Here is a 21,004-nt window from a genome sequence, read left to right on the forward strand (position 1 = left end):
TGAAAACTGCTATTCACAAATGCTCTCCATCCAACCTCACTGAGCTCGAGCTGTTTTGCAAGGAGGAATGGGGAAAATTTTCAGTCTCTCGATGTGCAAAACTGATAGAGACATACCCCAAGCGACTTACAGCTGTAATCGCAGCAAAAGGTGGCGCTACAAAGTATTTACTTAAGGGGGCTGAATAATTTTGCACGCCCAATTTTTCAGTTTTTGATTTGTTAAAAATGTTTGAAATATCCAATAAATGTCGTTCCACTTCATGATTGTGTCCCACTTGTTGTTGATTATTCACAAAAAATACAGTTTTATATCTTTATGTTTGAAGCCTGAAATGTGGCAAAAGGTCGCAAAGTTCAAGGGGGCCGAATACTTTCGCAAGGCACTGTATGTCCTCTCCATCTCTGCTGCCCCGCCTTATCCTAGAAGATGATATCTAGCTATAGCTACGCTGCATGGGATTATTCAGACCAGCTTTCTCCTAGGCCTTCTCTTTTCTCCTGGGCTGGAACAGGCATGACTCTATCTCTGTAAGGTACTGGAGATCCAGCTGTTCAGAGAACATGTATCACATGGCGGTGCAGAGGACCCCACGGCCCTACAGCCAGGAGATGCCATCACTCAGATAAACCAACTATCCATCTTTCAGTGTGCACTTCCTATCTACCCTTTGTGTCCTCAGAATGGATCGCTCTTGCTCACTCCTCTCCTTCTCTTCATTTTTGTGCTCAGCGGTCCTGCAGTCAGTGGCTCCCCATTGCGTCTCTGACTCGATTTTCAGCCAGTGACTCTCGGCTGGTGGGCTGGCTCCGTCTTAGCCACTCAGAAGCCATTAGTGCAGGGGTCTAAATTGGTCTGACGCACAGAGGGTGATCCAGCTCTCCTGCTGCTGCAGACAGACATGATTGGCTGTGTCCCAAATGGCACCATATTCCCTACTTAGTACACAACTTCTGACTAGAGCCACGTGGGACCTTTTCAAAAGTAGGGCATTATAAAGGGAATAGGGTGCCATTTGGGATGCAGCCATGCTCTTTCCTCCCTCTCAGCCATGGGAATATGGCATAAGCGCTGCCAGACGGCAGGGAGGGAGGGACTGGGTAGAATGAAACTGTTGATGTCAAAGGTGAAATGGCAAGTAGACAAGCAGTAGGGAGGGAGGGAGTCGAAAGGGAAATAGCAAGTAGACCAGCCTCAGGCTGGCAGCCCCATGCGGATGCAGATACCATGCGTCTGTCTCTTTCTCTCCCCTTATCTCTCTCTTCCCCCTCTGAAGGAGCGATGTCTTCTCTCCTTCGCTGTGAGGAAATTGGTTCGGACATGAGTTGTTTTGTGAGTCAAAAGGACAGTGTGAGTCCCTATGCAGTTGAAATGGTATGGTGTGTTGTTGCTGCTAGTACCCAGCTGTTGTTTGGAGCTATAGAGTGGTAGACCCATAGCATATGTTCTATTTTATTCTGTGGGTGCACAGATGGTTATGGAGGGTAATTTTTTTTATATAATCTTTATTTCCCTTTCGACAAGTCAGTTAAGAACAAATTATTATTTACAATGACGGGGAACAGTGGGTTAACTGCCTTGTTCAGGGGCAGAAGGACAGATTTTTACCAGCAACTTTTCGGGTTACTGGCCCAATGCAACCTGCCGCCCCTAGGGCCGTTACAGTGACTGTATGGTAATCATGGTAATTAGACTTCTCCAAATAGGCGTCTCCAAGCTCTGATGCTGCTGATGGTCATTTGTAGCCTACCAAACTTGCTAACTGCCTCCAATTCAGTACTCTATTGTCCCTGCAATCACTCTGACATCAATGCAAATGTATTCGAAAATCTAATCAAACACTACATGAGCTCATCTGTTTCACAACTAAAGTCACATAAATAATTAAGCATATAGGAGTATCTTTGTTAACTTTTCAACACAGAATAGCCGCATGTGCGCACTCCCCCAAATCATTTGTAGAAAATATCCTTTCTATTTTATTCAGTTATGTTCAATTGTATTCTTCATACTATAAAATAATTCCACGGAATTCTAAGCAAATCTTGTCTGCTAAATGAACTAGTGTAGCCCACCGCCATATGGCATAGCCAGATCAAGGCCTAACATAAGGACAGCTATTCTGTTCATTTGAAACAGACTACATTTTCTTCATATTATGTTTCTTTTGACCTGCCTAAAATAAATAATTGATTTATTGTTCTTTTTGTAGGCTATATTACATGGATTTATTAGACTTTTTAAAAATGTAGATTTTCCAAAGGTCTGCATCAGTGGCTTGTAAGCTGTGTGTGGAAGCAAGGAGATGCTAAATGTGTTTATGTTAATTATTGGCCAATTACCGTGAGACTGGGAGTTATTTGCTTGACCGTCACAAGCTGACAAAATGTCATGACCGCCACAGCCCTAACCACCACCACGCCCTTATGTCTGGTGTATTGATGATTGTGAGTTTTAGTATTTACATGATTGTTTTCAGGCCAATGGCACATTTTTAGATGAGTGACCATACTTCAGCTGTTAGAACATGATTTGAAGCCTTTACAATAACTTAGGATCCCTGATATTCTGAGCATAGTTAGCTAGAGATTGGTGGTTTACAAAGTGGGAGTGAACGATAGCATGAGGTAATGGAGGGAGGGAGCAGGGCTGTAATCCAGCCACGGAAGGGACTTCACTTCCCCACTCCTTCTGCTCTCTCTCTCTCTCTCTCTCTCTCCCTCTCTCCCTCCCTCCCTCCCTCCCTCACAGGCAGGCAGGCATAATATGTTGCTGTTTTGCATAGCAGAGTGCTGCAGTGCTGTCTGGTCCCTAGCCAGAGACTCCAGACAGTCTGTATGGAGCTAGATACCATCTCAGCCACGCAGGCATCACAATGGGTATCCCTCAACATGACACAACCACCCTGCCGCCTGCCTGCCCCTGTGATCCCTGTGTACTACCGCTACGGACCTAGTGGTGCCCCCGGCTTCCTCTCTGGCTCCCTCGCTATGGCCGCTGCTAGGCTGCCGTGCTTTCACACACAGTCACTTTCTATTTACGACCCAATGGAAACCATTGATTCTAGGAACAAAGTTTCCCTTTTACTTCTAGTAGCCTTGTTCTTTTGGTTATGTAATCCCTATTTGCTTTAAACCAGATGACCACTGTGTTGGACATTTAGCAAAAAAAATCAAATTTACTGCAGTAAGACAAAGGTGACACATCAGGGTAATTCTTTCATACAGTTTTCCCCCAAAGTGAAATATCAGGTCATTAAATGTTTCACCTAAAAGTTGTCTATTGTGTCTTGCTTCTTCTGTCTCTTATAAAATAAATCAGATTCTCTCTTTATAGACCCTGTATGTTAATAGTTAGTCATCTCTCTCTTTTATAGGCCCAGGACCTGAATGTGATTGAGGAGGTGATCAGGATGATGCTGGAGATCATCAACTCGTGTCTGTCGAACTCTCTACACCACAACCCCAACCTGGTCTACGCCCTGCTCTACAAGAGAGAGCTCTTTGAACAGTTCAGAACACACCCATCCTTCCAGGACATCATGCAGAACCTCGACACAGTGAGTGAGAGAGAGAGGCATACAATCGAGTGCTCGCATGCACATACAGACGGACACTGCTCATACACACGCACGCACCCCATTCCAATTAATTTAAATTCAAACATGAATCTAAGACTCTTCATAGAAAACCAATGGCAATTTACAATTTATGAACAGGATTTAGAAAGCGTAAGACTTCAGTAGTTTTGTGAATAGGCTTTGTAAGTTTTGGTATGAGGGCTGGTCACTATTGAAGTGTCAGATGAGTAGAAACCAGCGCAGTACAACTCAATACAAGTTTCTGAAATGTATTGATGAGTAACTCTCTGTACCCTCATGGGGCTGATAGTAAAATATTAATTAAGAACATGATTATGTTGTCGAGAGCTAATCTAGCTGTCATTCAGTCTTCCAACAAGTGTCTCGAAACAGTAAAGACAGATGGCAGCCTAATCTTCACTACTCCTTTCCCTGTAACCCAGCCCTGCTGCCTCTGATGCTTGTGTGTGCTGCATCCTGTTTGAGAGGTCTGTCTGGGACTGTAGCTAGGTTTCCATCCAATTGGTGACAGAATTTCATGTGAATATTAAAACATCTGCATTTTCCCCAGAAGATATGTGTGACTGAGATGGACTTGTTGCAGATAAAAGGCTATACGTGATGACGTAGGGCAAATAAAATACCTTTTGCAGTTAAATTCCCATTAAACTAATAAAAAATACAAATTCAATTGGTTTCCATCGCATTTTGAACTGTACTGATGGTTTTCGCACAAAAAATGTTGCGTTATATAGTGAGTGTGCCCACTCTGGTGTTGGCACATGCACTCTAGCCAACAGCGCTACCTGCGTGTTGTTGGCTCTGAGAGCTGTTGGCTGGAGCACACGTATAGCCTACATGATGAGATTATTATTATTATGATCAAAATACTCGATTTTTATTTGTCAAACGGCAGCCAATCCCCGGCCATCGTGTCACTAGAATAAGTGTCAGTCCCTCTCCGTGTTCGTTCGGCGGTCGACGTCACCGGCCTTCTAGCCACCGCCGATCCACTTTTAATTTTCCATTTGTTTCGTCTTTGTTTTACACACCTGATTTCAATCCCACAATTACTGTTTCATTATTTAACCCTCTGCTCCCCCATGGGTTTTTGTGAGTGATTGTTTATTGTATTTTCGGTCTGTCGTGGTGTGCATGTATTTGTTACTTTGTATATTTTACATTTTGAGTAAAAGTGTGTTTATTACTCATATCTGCTGTCCTGCGCCTGACTCTCTACACCAGCTACACATAGGACCCATTACAATAAGACTCTAGATATTTACTGGAAAGGAGCAGCAAGCTCATCACCTCACACTTTCACAACCCTGTGAAGTCCATAATTTATTTAATCTGTAGCCTAATAAATTGCAATCTTTCCCGAGTCGTAGTGGGAAGACCACGCAACATGTCATCATCGCGTGACTCCAAGTTGACTTCAATATGACTTTTATTGAAGTATGACTTTTATTATGTCTTTTACTTTTATTATGTTGAATGCACCGAACTGTCTGTCTAAACTGCTGGCACACAGCTCGGACACCCATGTATACCCCACAAGACATGCCACAAGAGGTCTCTTCACAGTCCCCAAGTCCAGGACAGACTATGGGAGGCACACAGTACTACATAGAGCCATGACTACATGGAACTCTATTACACATCAAGTAACTGACGCAGGCAGTAAAATTTGATTTAAAAAACAGATAAAAAAACACCTTATGGAACAGCGGGGACTGTGAAGCAACACAAACATTGGTACAGACACACACACACACACATACAATAACATACACACTATACATAAACATGGATTTAGTCATGTAGATATGTGGTGGAGTAGGGAGGGGCCTGAGGGCACACAGTCTGTTGTGAAATCTGTGAATGTATTGTAATGTTTTTAAAATTGTATAAACTGCCTTAATTTTGCTGGACCCAAGGAAGAGCTAATGGGGATCCATAATAAATACAACAAATCTGATGGTTATTAAATCAATATTTGTGCATAAAATATTTTCCACCAACATTCCGTAATCATTTATTTTATCGGCACAAAAAGATCCCACCTTGTCTAGCATATTTGGTTTTGTCGACGTTTGGAACGTTTACCGGGTAATGTTCTGTTTCCATCAGGCCGGTCATATATTTTTTTTAATCCGACAAAAGCTTTGATAGAAACCTGGTTAGTGATGGTTTCATACTCGCAAAATAACTTATAGGCTTATACAACAAGTTAGGATAGGCTACCATTTGTCCCATCTCTCATTTAATTGGACCCACTTCACAGTAGTAAATAGATTCAATCTGAAACGCAGTTTAACGGTAGAGCAGGCGGTTCATCGTTTCCGTTGACATGTGTGGGCTATGTCTGAATACTGTAATTTCTCGAGTAGACTATTTAATTTCTAAACATAATAAATATATCTACCATTGCATAATATATTCCTCACCTTTCTGGCCATGAAGAGTTCATATTCACCAAGTAGCCATACAAGAAATTACCATGCGCGTCTCATTTAATTGGGCCTATTAAATAGGCCATTATAAATCATTTTTGCTCTATACATCTGAAAGGAACTATTGTTATAACACAGGTCTACAATAGAATTTGACAGTTGATCTTTTGCATTGAATGTGTGTAGGCTAGCACTGCTAGTATTTTTTTCAGAGTAGACAATGTTTCCGAATTTGCAGCAGTGCAGCATATTTAGGTTCAGGAAAAAGTCAATGCAGAACATTATTGAAGGCAAACGATCTGTTTGCAAGTCTAAAACAATTTGTTATTGTCATTGTTTTTGTGTTTCCGGGACGATCAGATACAGCAAATGTCACTGCAAGAGAAAACATTCTGCCACCTCCCAAGACGTTTGATCAAGTTGGCCATTGCTATTTCCTTTAGATACTGTCTTGGCCTAATTCCAATACTTCCAAAGTTTACAGCAAAGAAGGGTGTTAATTGTCACCATAAAAGGTGAAGGATGGGCTTTTTCACAACCGGTCTAATTCATAATGGGACACATGTGTATGTATGGCGTGCACCAAGTTTATGAATCTCTATTTTTTTGTGTAAAATTTACACGGTTATAAATGAAGCCTCGGGTCTCGGCTGGTCTCAGGAAGAAATTACAAGTCCCCATTGATTGAGTCAAGTAAAAATGGATCCGAGATGAGACACTCAATATGTGGTCTACTACAACCCTGCCTAAGGGGGTGATGGTGAGGAGGGGGGGGGCGTCTGTTGCAATGGTAGACTATTGTGAAGACCCAAAGAACAGGGTTAAATTAATTAGGATCCAGATGATACAAATAGAAGCAGAGAAGAGATGATAGTTCAATCAGATCAACATATGTTATTGATGTACAGAGACAAGACTCATTGAAGTGTTAATTCTCTAGAGTGTCAGTGGTGACACCAAAAAGCACATGAAAAAGACTGGACCTTAAAGTGTAACTGTGTGTGTGTGTAATTGTCCACTTACAATTACACACACTCAGACAAAAACACCATCTCTCTCACACTACACACACACACACGACTGAAAAATAACAGTTCAACTGAAAGGTTCCTCAAGCTAACATGCACACACACACAAATTATTTTTCTGACGTGTGTCCCTGTCCCCCAGGTGATAGGTTTCTTCAGCCAGCGTCTTGAGGCAGCAGGGACAGACTTGTCAGTAGAGAGGGTACAGGAGGTCATCATGAAGGGAGCACAGGCCCTGCCCAAAGACCGCCTCAAGGTAAGTAACACACACACGCTCGCACTCCGACAGACAGACACACACACACACAACCTGCCCAAAGACCGCCTCCAGGTAAGAACCCAGACCAACACACAGACGGACGTACGCAGACTACCTCAAGGTAACACCATAAACACGCACACACACAGGGTTGGGTAGGTTACTTTCTAAATGTAATCCATTACAGTTACTAGTTACCTGTCCAAAATTGTAATTAGTCATGTAACTTTTAGATTACCCGAACGTAATCTGATTACTTTTGGTAGGAGCGATCGGGGATGGGGATAGGGATTAATGTAGGCTGGAGGGATGGGGCTGGGAGCTAATGATGGGAGCTGGGTATGGTGGATAGGATGGGAGATGGGGAGGAGGAAAGGGGTTGGGAGTTACAAGAAAGGGATGGGCTGGGATGTTGAGAGCTTGGGAGTCTGGGACTGGGGAGTTAGGGATGAGGATGAGCTAAGACAAAGACCAGCTCAAATCTTCATTAGCATTAATGTTCCCATCACAGCCATCCTTCCTGCCTGGTAAATATGCTGCTGCAGGTAATGGCATTTCAAGAAGGTGCCATCGCTCCGACACTTTGTCTTCTGCCTGTGTCACAAATGGCACCGTATTCCCTATACAGCGCACTACCTTTGACAGTGCATTATATAAGGAATAGGGTGTCATTTGGGATGTGTAATCCGGGAGAGAAATAAATCTGACAGCAGCACCTCATTACCTTGCTCTCGCCGCGGGACGCCGCCTACCCACAATTCCCCATCCATACAATAATCAAGGAGGAAATATGTATCCTAGGCATGGGGTCCATCTTCAGCGCCCAGACGCCTTAATTGAGTGTTTCATCATGTGTTCCATGTTCTGTCTCATGTATTTGGAACTGGAAGGCATTTGTGTCTACTACTACTGTAACTAGCTAGCTAAGGGATAAAAGGGATATTCTGTCTGACGACCAGCCATATCCTCCTGTATATCTCAGCACCCTCCGTTTCAGCATTTCTCTATGTAGCATATAGGAAAAAAACTCTGCAGTCTATTCATCTAGGCATAGGTATCTGTCAGAACCTGAGTTTAAATGGTATTTGTTTTCTTTCAAATACTGTACTGTGTACAGTATTCAGTGTCTGTAGCACAGGATTCCTGTATCAACACCTTCCGTATGTAGCCCATGAGAACCCCTGCGTTATCCTTTATCTAGGCAAGTATATATTCTGTAGTTTAGGTATGTCTGTCTATGCAGGTTATGGAACTGGTCTGATTGACAGCTAGTGTAGCTTTATTTCTCATCTCTTCTTTAGTGTAATGATATCATGCTGCACTTGACTGATGTATCCTGACACAATATTACCACTGCAGTGTGATAATCTAGGTCGATCCTTCCATCGCTCAACTCTGCTTCAGTCTGCTCTGCCTGAGAGATACTCATCACTTCCTTGTCTGTCTGTCTGTCTGTCTGTCTGTCTGTCTGTCTGTCTGTCTGTCTGTCTGTCTGTCTGTCTGTCTGTCTGTCTGTCTGTCTGTCTGTCTGTCTGTCTGTCTGTCTGTCTGTCTTTCTTTCTTTCTTTCTTTCTTCACTCATTCCCCTTATTTAGGTTGTTTCCCAAATGGCATCTTATTTCCTATATAGTGCCCTTTTTCTTTCTTCCTTTTTTTCATTTTTTTCAAAAGTAGTGCATTATTTTTTATTTTTTTATTTTTTTTATTTCACCTTTATTTAACCAGGTAGGCTAGTTGAGAACAAGTTCTCATTTGCAACTGCGACCTGGCCAAGATAAAGCATAGCAGTGTGAACAGACAACACAGAGTTACACATGGAGTAAACAATTAACAAGTCAATAACACAGTAGAAAAAAAATGGGCAGTCTATATACAATGTGTGCAAAAAGCATGAGGAGGTAGGCGAATAATACAATTTTGCAGATTAACACTGGAGTGATAAATGATCAGATGGTCATGTACAGGTAGAGATATTGGTGTGCAAAAGAGCAGAAAAGTAAATAAATAAAAAACAGTATAAAAACAGTACGGGAATAATGTAGGTGAAAATGGGTGGGCTATTTACCAATAGACTATGTACAGCTGCAGCGATCGGTTAGCTGCTCGGATAGCTGATGTTTGAAGTTGGTGAGGGAGATAAAAGTCTCCAACTTCAGCGATTTTGCAGTTCGTTCCAGTCACAGGCAGCAGAGTACTGGAACGAAAGGCGGCCAAATGAGGTGTTGGCTTTAGGATGATCAGTGAGATACACCTGCTGGAGCGCATGCTACGGATGGGTGTTGCCATCGTGACCAGTGAACTGAGATAAGGCGGAGCTTTACCTAGCATGGACTTGTAGATGACCTGGAGCCAGTGGGTCTGGCGACGAATATGTAGCGAGGGCCAGCCGACTAGAGCATACAAGTCGCAGTGGTGGGTGGTATAAGGTGCTTTGGTGACAAAACGGATGGCACTGTGATAGACTGCATCCAGTTTGCTGAGTAGAGTGTTGGAAGCCATTTTGTAGATGACATCGCCGAAGTCGAGGATCGGTAGGATAGTCAGTTTTACTAGGGTAAGCTTGGCGGCGTGAGTGAAGGAGGCTTTGTTGCGGAATAGAAAGCCGACTCTTGATTTGATTTTCGATTGGAGATGTTTGATGTGAGTCTGGAAGGAGAGTTTGCAGTCTAGCCAGACACCTAGGTACTTATAGATGTCCACATATTCAAGGTCGGAACCATCCAGGGTGGTGATGCTAGTCGGGCATGCGGGTGCAGGCAGTGATCGGTTGAAAAGCATGCATTTGGTTTTACTCGCGTTTAAGAGCAGTTGGAAGCCATGGAAGGAGTGCTGTATGGCATTGAAGCTCGTTTGGAGGTTAGATAGCACAGTGTCCAATGACGGGCCGAAAGTATATAGAATGGTGTCGTCTGCGTAGAGGTGGATCAGGGAATCGCCCGCAGCAAGAGCAACATCATTGATATATACAGAGAAAAGAGTCGGCCCGAGAATTGAACCCTGTGGCACCCCCATAGAGACTGCCAGAGGACCGGACAGCATGCCCTCCGATTTGACACACTGAACTCTGTCTGCAAAGTAATTGGTGAACCAGGCAAGGCAGTCATCCGAGAAACCGAGGCTATTGAGTCTGCCGATAAGAATATGGTGATTGACAGAGTCGAAAGCCTTGGCGAGGTCGATGAAGACGGCTGCACAGTACTGTCTTTTATCGATGGCGGTTATGATATCGTTTAGTACCTTGAGCGTGGCTGAGGTGCACCCGTGACCGGCTCGGAAACCAGATTGCACAGCGGAGAAGGTACGGTGGGATTCGAGATGGTCAGTGACCTGTTTGTTGACTTGGCTTTCGAAGACCTTAGATAGGCAGGGCAGGATGGATATAGGTCTATAGCAGTTTGGGTCCAGGGTGTCTCCCCCTTTGAAGAGGTGGATGACTGCGGCAGCTTTCCAATCCTTGGGGATCTCAGACGATATGAAAGAGAGGTTGAACAGGCTGGTAATAGGGGTTGCGACAATGGCGGCAGATAGTTTCAGAAATAGAGGGTCCAGATTGTCAAGCCCAGCTGATTTGTACGGGTCTAGGTTTTGCAGCTCTTTCAGAACATCTGCTATCTGGATTTGGGTAAAGGAGAACCTGGAGAGGCTTGGGCGAGGAGCTGCGGGGCGGAGCTGTTGGCCGAGGTTGGAGTAGCCAGGCGGAAGGCATGGCCAGCCGTTGAGAAGTGCTTATTGAAGCTTTCGATAATCGTGGATTTATCGGTGGAGACCGTGTTACCTAGCCTCAGTGCAGTGGGCAGCTGGGAGGAGGTGCTCTTGTTCTCCATGGACTTCACAGTGTCCCAGAACTTTTTGGAGTTGGAGCTACAGGATGCAAACTTCTGCCTGAAGAAGCTGGCTTTAGCTTTCCTGACTGACTGCGTGTATTGGTTCCTGACTTCCCTGAACAGTTGCATATCACGGGGGCTATTCGATGCTATTGCAGTCCGCCACAGGATGTTTTTGTGCTGGTCGAGGGCAGTCAGGTCTGGAGTGAACCAAGGGCTGTATCTGTTCTTGGTTCTGCATTTTTTGAACGGAGCATGCTTATCTAAAATGGTGAGGAAGTTACTTTTAAAGAATGACCAGGCATCCTCAACTGACGGGATGAGGTCAATGTCCTTCCAGGATACCCGGGCCAGGTCGATTAGAAAGGCCTGCTCACAGAAGTGTTTTAGGGAGCGTTTGACAGTGATGAGGGGTGGTCGTTTGACTGCGGCTCCGTGGCGGATACAGGCAATGAGGCAGTGATCGCTGAGATCCTGGTTGAAGACAGCGGAGGTGTATTTGGAGGGCCAGTTGGTCAGGATGACGTCTATGAGGGTGCCCTTGTTTACAGAGTTAGGGTTATATAGGGAATACGGTGCTATTTGGGGCACGACCTTATCTTCCAAATACAAATTAATAGGCTAATGATTAATGCTGTATGAAATTATCAATAAGTCTTTAAATGCCCTCACAAAGCACTTATATAGAGCATTGCCTAGCTATTTGTTCAATTGAGATGGCATGGTAGCAGGGCTCTAAGGTGCGACTCAATATTTTGCTGTGCGAACAGGAGTTTAATTTTGGGAGCACTGTGCGATTATTAGGGAAAAAATCTCCCAGTTAATAATTGTAATGATAAAGCTTCGCTTTACCATTGTTTGAGTGCCCTTGAGAAAAAAAGCAATTGCAGATTTGGTAGCGTCATGGTTGCAACATTACTACAGCGACAATGGTTTACTTCAAGCACAACTAGGTCTAAGGATCTGTCCCATATTACCAGCGCAACATTAATAAAAAAAAAATCTTCCTGTAGTACAGGGTTTCCTAAACTCGGTCCCTAGCACTACACAGCTGATTCAAATAATCAAAGCTTGATGAGTTGGTTATTTGAATCAGCTGTGTAGAGCTAGGGCAAAAAAACTAAAGGTGCACCCAGGTCTGAGTTTGGGAGACCCTGCTATAGCAGATCGCCCGGACCATTTTACATCCATAATAAACCATGTTGTGGGCGGTTGTTAACCATTTGTTTACACTTTGTTCAGTCATGTTACCTCATTGGCTAGCTATCTAACTTTACCAGTTTATCCAAACACTTGGGGGCACAGAAAGAATGTAAAAGGGATAGCTTCTTCAGGAGATCACAGCTTTGCAATGACTGAATGGCACATTTCTTGCATGTCATCATCACAAAGCTGACCTTTTTAAAGAGACAGTAACATTTTCAATGGAAATATTGTGCTTTTACACAATGCAGAAACCTAATATTCCACAAATGACTTAGTCATTTCAATGACAGGTATTTGTATAATAAACAAATGTCTTTACCGTGCTACATATTAGTTTCTAGGGCAAAACATCTGCTTCTGGTGCTCCTAAATTTCATGTGGTGCTCCTAGCTTTTTAAAGTTGAGCGCACCAGTGCTACCAATGACATTTTCTTTATTTAGTGCCTTGCATGGTAGAGTACTAGAAAATTGGACAATAGTTGGCAAGGCCTGTATTATGTTTCGACTGGCTATCTAACTGATCATCTATCTTTACTGGCTATCTAACTAACCGATTTAATAAAAGTGAATCTGAATCTGCCCATCACAGGAGGTGGGTTCGGCAGCAGCTGAATGTGTGGATGTGGAGTTCAAATGATTAATTCTGACTTCCTTTTACCATTATCATCTGAGCCCTGGATGGGTCCTTTGTCTCTGCCTAGGGGCTGAGGGAAGAGGTCTGACACGCATAATAGGGGCAGTCTGACGCTGCTGGGACACTGTGGTGTGGGGAAGAAACATCAGCTAGATATCCCTGGGGCATTCTCACCTTCTGTTAACCCTTTCATAAAGATAAAGACAGACGGCCAGCGACATCAGCATGTCTGGCTGACTCAGTGTCTACCATGTCTACCATGCTAGTCTGTGTCTAATTCTATGTCCATGTCTGTTCAATCACCACTTCTATGCTAATATATGTCTAGTGGGCTCTCGAGTGGCACAAGGCGCTGCATCTCAGTGCAAGGGGCGTCACTACAGTCCCTAGTTCGAATCCAGGCTGTATCACATCCGGCCGTGAATGGGAATCCAATAGGGTGGCCACAATTGGCCTAGCGTCGTCCGGGGTAGGCCGTCATTGTAAATAAGAATGTGTTCTTAACTGACTTGCCTAGTTAAATAAAATAAAAATCTATAAAATTATGATGATAGGACAGTCTAGTCAGTCACTGGTTCTATACAGATGGACTAAACTAGACATAGACTATACAAGTCTACCATGTTCTTCTAACACAAATTAAAGGATGTATGTTCATGGACATCTGGGTCTCAAGGGGTCCGGGTCTGGGTTTGTGTATCAAGGGCTCCGGTTTTGACTTTATCTCTCTTCGGACAAACAGAGTCACAGGTTTGAGTCACATACGGATGAACTAGACTAGACATATATTAGCATATAAGTGGCGAATGAACTAGACATGGACATAGAATTAGACATAGACCAGCATGGTAGACACTTTGTGAGTCAATGAGTCAGCCTAGACATGCGTATGTCCCTGGCCGTCTGTCTGTATCTATATGAAAGGGTTAACAGAAGGTGAGAATGCCCCAGGGATATCCAGCTGATGTTTCTTCCCCACACCACAGTGTCCCAGTAGCGCCAGACTGTCCCTATTATTTGTCTCAGACCCTAGACAGAGACAAAGGATCCATCCAGGGCTAGGGGCCAGCCCCTCTCTCTCCCTGCCTGCTGTCCAGCCTCCCTCTATCTGCCTTTCCCTCTGTATCTGTCTCTGTCTGTCTCTCTCTTCCTGCCTGCTAGCCATCCTCCCTCTGTCTCTGGCTTTCTCTCGGTCTCTCTCCTTTTTTCCCTTCTCCTTCTCCTTCTCCAAGGTTCTCTCCCTCTCTCCCTAGCTTTCACTCTCCCTGTACATCGCTCCCTGGCTTTCACTCTACCTCTACATCCATCCTTGGCTTTCACTCTCCTTTCCAGTCTTCTGTGAGCCCAGTCCCCACTCCCCCTCCTCTCAATTTGAATATCAACAGAGTTGTGTGTTGTTACTCCTCCACCTATCAGGCTCAACGACTTTCAATGACAAACAGGCTATGTCCCTATTCCCTACATAGGACACGACTTTTGACCAGAAAAGTAGTGCACTATATAGGGAATAGTATCCCATTTGGGATGCATTCAGACTGTGGAATGTATTGTTTGGCCTGCGCTGCCTCGTTCTGTAGTGATAAGGTACAGACAGTTTGGCTCCTTTGGAAGGGAGAGGAGAGCGGAGGGTAAAGTGGAGTAGGGGAGGATATGAGAGAGGAGGGAAGGAGACTGGACAGAGAAGGGGTGAGTACAGGTGAGAAGAGTGGTAAAGGAGAGGAGGTATAGAAGAGAGGAGGGAAGGGGAGAGGAGAGAGGAGAATGCTCCATAACTGGGGCTTCCAGAGGCCAGCAGACAGAGAAGTAGACGAGCCCCTCACACCTGAAACACACCTGAACATCTACCTGAAACGTACCAATAATAGAATGAACGTTTGTTGTTTTGTGTGGAATTTTATTTATTTATTATTATTATTCTAATATGCTTCTAGCTGCATTCCACTCTGTCTGCCTGGGGTCTGTAAAGCCTTTTCCTTCTAAGCCATGTAAGAGTGGGAACAGAGAGTCCTACAGTCAAGATATGGACCCAGTCAGTCAGTCTGTGTTCTGGGGGGCGAGGGCTGGGGGCGCTGGTCTGACATGCATCCCAAATGGCACCCTATTCCCTATAATGCAATACTTATTACCAGTGCCAATAGGGAATATGGTTCCATTTGGGATACACGCCTGGGCTGGTCTGACTCTGACTGGCATAAGGCTGAGCCAAGTATGTAGTCTGCTCTGCAGGCAGGGAAAGGGAGGGAGAAGGAAATGAGAGAGGGGAATTGCTGAAACCAGGCCAAACATGAGCCAATCCTGGACCAGCTTGTTTGTGTCTGCTTCCCAGGAAACACTGGGGCCAGTGCAAGGGTGTCTGGATTGGGCTCTGTAGTGTGTTTACCTGACCATATTACTAGATAAGTTGCTAGATAAGTTCTTACAAAACAACATTGACAGCAAGCAACAAGGGACTGATCTAGATAGCTGTTTTGAATGCATTGAATACCTAATGATAGCTAGCCAGATGAAGCACTGGCTGATACAGAGTATCATATGAACACACAGGGTCCATAGCCCATATGTCAGTCTGTTCCACAGACCGATACCCCCATACCCACAACTGTTATTGTGTTGAGTGGACACAATGAAGACTATAATACAGTGATTAGTGTGTGGCCCAAGCATCGCCCTGTGAACTGGTGGGATATGATGAGATATCACTGTATTATTGATGATTATACAGGCCTGCCTGCTGCATTTCTTGGATGGGCTAGGTAGGGCTTGGCTTGGCTGGTTTGTTGGTTGAAAAATACTTTCTGGCTGGCCTCTTGTTGATAGTAGGAAGGACACTAGCTGTTACTGGGCATGAGCAGGGTAGGTATTGATATTTTAATTAAATCACAATGGATTCGTTTTCATGAAACTGCTGCCTGTGTTAGCTGTGGAGTTATTGCAATGTCTCTAGCTAGCTATCTATGTTGTGCTAGCTAGCTAAACATTTGGCTATGGGCTGGCGCTGGCAGTATGAGATTATGGAAAGTTAATTAAATTGTTTCTTCGTCATCTTGCTAAGCAGTTATCTAGCTGTGGCTATCTGGCTAGTATCAACAAGAGTTTTCTACAAAATAACAACATTAGCGCAGCTAACTAGCTAACTTTGGAATCTAGACCAATCTTGACCATTTTTATCTATTTATTTAACTAGCTAAGCAACATACACGGACATGCATTGTCAAACAAAACTACTTCCCCCTTCTGTTTTGGAGTATTTTAATAAGGCTTAGTAGCTGACGACTTGAAGGTCTTTGCTGTGTGAATACTAAAGAGATTGACTGCCGACACTGTTCAGAGGTGCTAAGTACTGTCGGCAGGCAAACGTTTGACAATCCTACCACTGTGTCTGAACTATAACCTTACCAACCCTTAAGCAACCCCTCAGGTCTTCCTTAACGAGCGTTCTTTCTCACCTGATGTCACCTGAAATCAAAGATGGGGTGTAGCTTTCAGGGAGTGGGCTAGATGTAGCTAGGAGAGCCAAGTAACTGAGGCTAAATGGGTTCACGCACGCACATAGATATACAGTGCCGTCAGAAAGTATTCACGTCCGTTGACTTTTTCCATATTTTGTTCTTACAATGTGGGATTAAAATGTATTCAACTGTGTACACAAAATATGCTTATGTTAAAGAGAAGAAAAATGTGAACATTTGTAAAAAATATAAATAAAAAATGTGTACTAAATAAAACACTCATACCTTCATTAGATAAGTATTCAACACCCTGAGTCAATACATGTTAGAATCACCATTGGCAGCGATTACAGCTGTGAGTCTTTTGGGGTAAGATTCTAAGAGCTTTCCACACCTGGATTGTGCAACATTTGACAATTATTATTTTCCAAATTCTTCATGCTCTGTCAAATTGTTTGTTCATCATTGCTAGACAACAATTTTCAGGTCTTGAAATAGATTTTCAAGCAGATTTAAGTCAAAACTGTAACTCGGACACTCAGGAACTTTCGTTGTCTTCTTGGTAAAATACTCCAATGTAGATTTGGCCTTTCATTTTAGGTTATTGTCCTGCTGAAAGGTGAATTAATCAAATCAAATTTTATTTGTCACATACTCATGGTTAGCAGATGTTAATGTGAGTGTAGCAAAATGCTTGTTTAAAAAATAAAATAAAAATCCCAGTGTCTGATGGAAAGCAGACTGAACCAGGTTTTCCTCTAGGACTTTGCCTGTGCTTAGCTCCATTCAGTTTCTTTTTTATCCTGAAAAACTCCCTAGTCCTTAACGATTACAAGCATAACCATAACATGACCCATCCACAACAATGCTTGAAAATATGGAGTGGTAATCAGGAATGTGTTGTATTGGATTTGCCCCAAACATAACACTTTGTATTCAGGACAAAAAGTGAATTGCTTTGCCACATGTTTTGCAGTATTACTTTAGTGCCTTATTGCAAACAGGATGCATGTTTTAGAATATTCTGTACAGGCTTCCTTCTTTTCACTCTATCAATTAGGTTAGTATGGTGGATTAAGTACAACAACATTCCACAGTGTTGTTTATCCATCTTCAGTTTTCTCCTATCACAGCCATTCAACTCTGTAACTGTTTTAAGTCACCATTGGTGACCATCGGCTTCCTTCCTCTCCGGTAACTTAGGAAGGATGCCTGTATTTGTAGTTACTGGGTGTATTGATACACCATCCAAAGTGTAATTAAGAACTTCACCATGCTCAAAGGGATATTCAATGTCTGCTTTTTATTTTTTTACCCGTCTACCAATAGGTGCCTTTCTTTGCGAGACATTGGAAAACCTGCCAAAGCAAGTCTCTTCTTCTTATCGGTGTCCTTTAGTAGTGGTTTCTTTGCAGCAATTCGACCATGAAGGCCTGATGAACTAATGAACTTATCTTCTGAAGCAGAGGTCTTCCTTTCCTGTGGCAGTCATCATGAGAGCCAGTTTCATCATGGGGAAAGGGAGATACCTAGTCAGTTGTACAACTGAATGCTTTCAACTTGCTCACATTGTATATAGACTTTTTTTTTTTTTTTTCTGTATTATTGACTGTATGTTTGTTTTACTCCATGTGTAACTCTGTGTCGTTGTATGTGTCGAACTGCTTTGCTTTATCTTGGCCAGGTCGCAATTGTAAATGAGAACTTGTTCTCAACTTGCTTACCTGGTTAAATAAAGGTGAAATAAATAAATAAATAAATAAACTGAAATGTGTCTTCCGCATTTAACCCAACCCCTCTGAATCAGATGTGCGTAATAGTTTTTGCGGCTGCGCTTTAAGAAACTTTCAACAACAAAAAAATACATTTTCCAGATTGACTGACCTTCATGTCTTAAGGTAATGATGGACTGTCGTTTCTCTTTGCTTATTTGAGCTGTTCTTGCCATAATATGGACTTGGTCTTTTACCAAATAGGGCTATCTTCTGTATACCTTGTCACAACACAACTGATTGGCTCAAACGTATTAAGAATGAAAGAAATTACACAAATTAACTTTTAACAAGGCACACCTGTTAATTGAATTCTATTCCAGGTGACTACCTGATGAAGCTGGTTGAGAGGATACAAAGAGTGTGCAAAGCTGTCATCAAGGCAAAGGGTGGCTACTTTGTAAAATCTGAAATATATTTTCATTTGTTTAACACTATTTTGGTTACTACATAATTCCATGTGTTATTTCATAGTTTTGATGTCTTCACTATTATTCTGCAATGTAGAAAATAGTAAAAATAAAGAAACACCCTTGAATGACTAGGTGTGACCAAACTTTTGACAGGTACTGTATGTTTGTCCAGAGATGGTGTCAAAACCGGAAAGTCTCAAGACCGAGACTAAAGATCAAGACTCCATCTCTGTGGTTGTCCTGTCCATTGATCTTTATCTTAACATTTTCTTCTTCTGTCTTTTCTCTGTCTCTCTACAGAAGTTCCCGGAGCTGAAGTTTAGGTACGTGGAGGAGGACCAGCCTGAAGACTTCTTCATCCCTTACGTGTGGTCCCTGGTTTTCAACTCTGGAGTAGGCCTTAACTGGAGCCCTACAGGCATAGAACTCTTCAGCATGGACTCTGGCTGATTGTGAGAGTTCACGTCTGTCTAGCTATGGGCCAATCCAAACTTCCACCTTAGTCAAATGTTCACTTAGTCATGCATCGATGTAAATGGGAGATGTTACCTTAGTGGAAGTTAGGATTCGCCCGTGTGTGTGTGTGTGCGCGCGCACTGCTTTGGAAGTGCCTCTACAGACAGATCCCTGGGTTACTATGGGATGTTAGACAGGAGGACATTGAATATACTGGTCTTCCTTTCTGCTCCTATTCGTTCATATCAGACAAACTTTTCCTCTGTGCTTCCACGTAGCCTGGTTAGTCCAGACTGAACACTGAACTCACCATTGTGAGTCATAATTCAGTCTGGTACAACCAGGCTAGCTTCCACATGGTTCAGCTCCACAACCAGACCTCAACAGCAGCACTGAATACTAAGGATGGTACTCTTAACAGAGACTGTTTGTTTTCTCCATTATTGGGAGTTTGGTGCATTTTCTGTCCTCAGTCTTTCTCAGGTTTTCTCTGGTTTTGCCTCACTTCAAATTCACCCTTGGTTCTTTTGGGTTTGCTTAAATCTTTCTCTTGTTTATGAAGTAAAGTAGTTATGGTTCAAAGAAATTTAAAAAATCAGAGTATTCATAGTATTCAACTGTCAGAGTATTCAGAGCAGGTCACCTGGGATCCTAGGTTGAGGACTGGACAGTTGATAACAGTTAACTATTGGTGATGACCTAGAGGTGTCAATACGATACTTGTCGCTGTAGCCTAGTCCCAGAACTTGTCACATACAGAATCTGGGACCAGGCTTTTGTGACTGTCTTAAGTCATGTCTTTACCACAGTAATTATTTATTATCAGTAGTTTAGCAAAACAGGGGGTCCTTAATTTCAATGTTATTTTGTGCACAATCATGTTTGTTTGTTTATTTGCTTGTTTAATAGGATTTGTTTTTTAAATTATTGTATTTATGTATTAATTTTGATATTTTCCCCCACCAAAACATAAACGACAATCAACAGCAACAACAGTAGCAAAATGAGATCCTTAATATCCTTGTAAAGGAACATCAGCAAATAATTTTATTCCTGGTAGTTACGTATTTGTCTTAATGTCAATATAGAACAACAACAACTGACAAAGTTGAATTTAGGAAGCATAATTATTAAAAATATAAAAATAACTATATACTGTATAGGCTGTCACATGTTTATTTAGCCTTGTAAATGTTCCAGGATGCGTCGAAATTGGTACCCTATTCCCTATATAGTGCACTACTATAGTGCACTACTTCTTCCTGAAGTGTGCACTTGTCCACTACTTCCCACACATGTAAATCCATTGAAGGGAGGTGAACAAGTGCTCACTTTGGGGAAAAAGGAGAGATTATTCGGATGTACCCAAAGATGTATTCTCTCCTTCCATTCAGTAACGAGAGTATTCTCTATAGTGAGTGCGTGAAGTTTGAGAACCACCTCTTTTTTTCTACTTTTTCAAATCATTTATTTGTTGTACTTATACGCCTTTTTCTCTTCAATTTCGTGATATCCAATTGGTAGGCCCTTGAGAAGCACTCTTGAAAGCATTTTATTTAATTGGGGTTGTTATGACCGCTGTTTTCCTCTGAAAAATAAGAAGAATGTATTAAAACCAGAATCTTGCTGTTTGCGTGTAAGTAAATTATTCTGGAATGTTAGCTCACTCTGGTAACAACGTACTAAAGTACCAATTTAATAGTTGTCTTCTATACCTCCTGTGTAATCACAAAAACATCTATTGTAAAAAATTATTGTGTATGTTTAAAAAGTGATGGGTTGGTATGTACAGATCTAGAGTACATTTTATCTGTATATTACTCTATTTACAATGACGACAGAGAGACAGACTGTTTTCTATAAGGAGGTGAAATTGAAGTATGAATCCACTTAGGTAGCTGGAGTTTACAATATGATCCTTTGTGTG

General features: G+C 42.6%; 1 protein-coding gene across 6 annotated transcripts in view; it reads left to right on the plus strand.

Annotated features, from left to right (window-relative positions):
• LOC115127624 (dymeclin-like) overlaps positions 1-20,706 on the plus strand; it is a 165,507-nt gene extending 144,801 nt beyond the window's left edge. For 4 of the 6 annotated variants that reach the window (XM_029657241.2, XM_029657247.2, XM_029657252.2 and 1 more), the window contains 3 exons: positions 3,377-3,559; positions 7,207-7,320; positions 18,922-20,706. In XM_029657241.2, the coding sequence (XP_029513101.2) occupies positions 3,377-3,559; positions 7,207-7,320; positions 18,922-19,071 (447 nt within the window). In that variant the 3' untranslated portion in view covers positions 19,072-20,706. Of the gene's footprint in view, positions 1-3,376; positions 3,560-7,206; positions 7,321-17,765; positions 18,124-18,531; positions 18,598-18,921 lie in introns of those variants that run through there. The other 2 variants (XM_065017655.1, XM_065017654.1) reach the window with 2 other exon arrangements.
• Positions 20,707-21,004: the final 298 nt, after the last annotated feature.

Source organism: Oncorhynchus nerka, linkage group LG4 (genome assembly GCF_034236695.1).
Source record: "Oncorhynchus nerka isolate Pitt River linkage group LG4, Oner_Uvic_2.0, whole genome shotgun sequence".
NCBI classification, from domain to species: Eukaryota; Metazoa; Chordata; class Actinopteri; order Salmoniformes; family Salmonidae; genus Oncorhynchus; species Oncorhynchus nerka.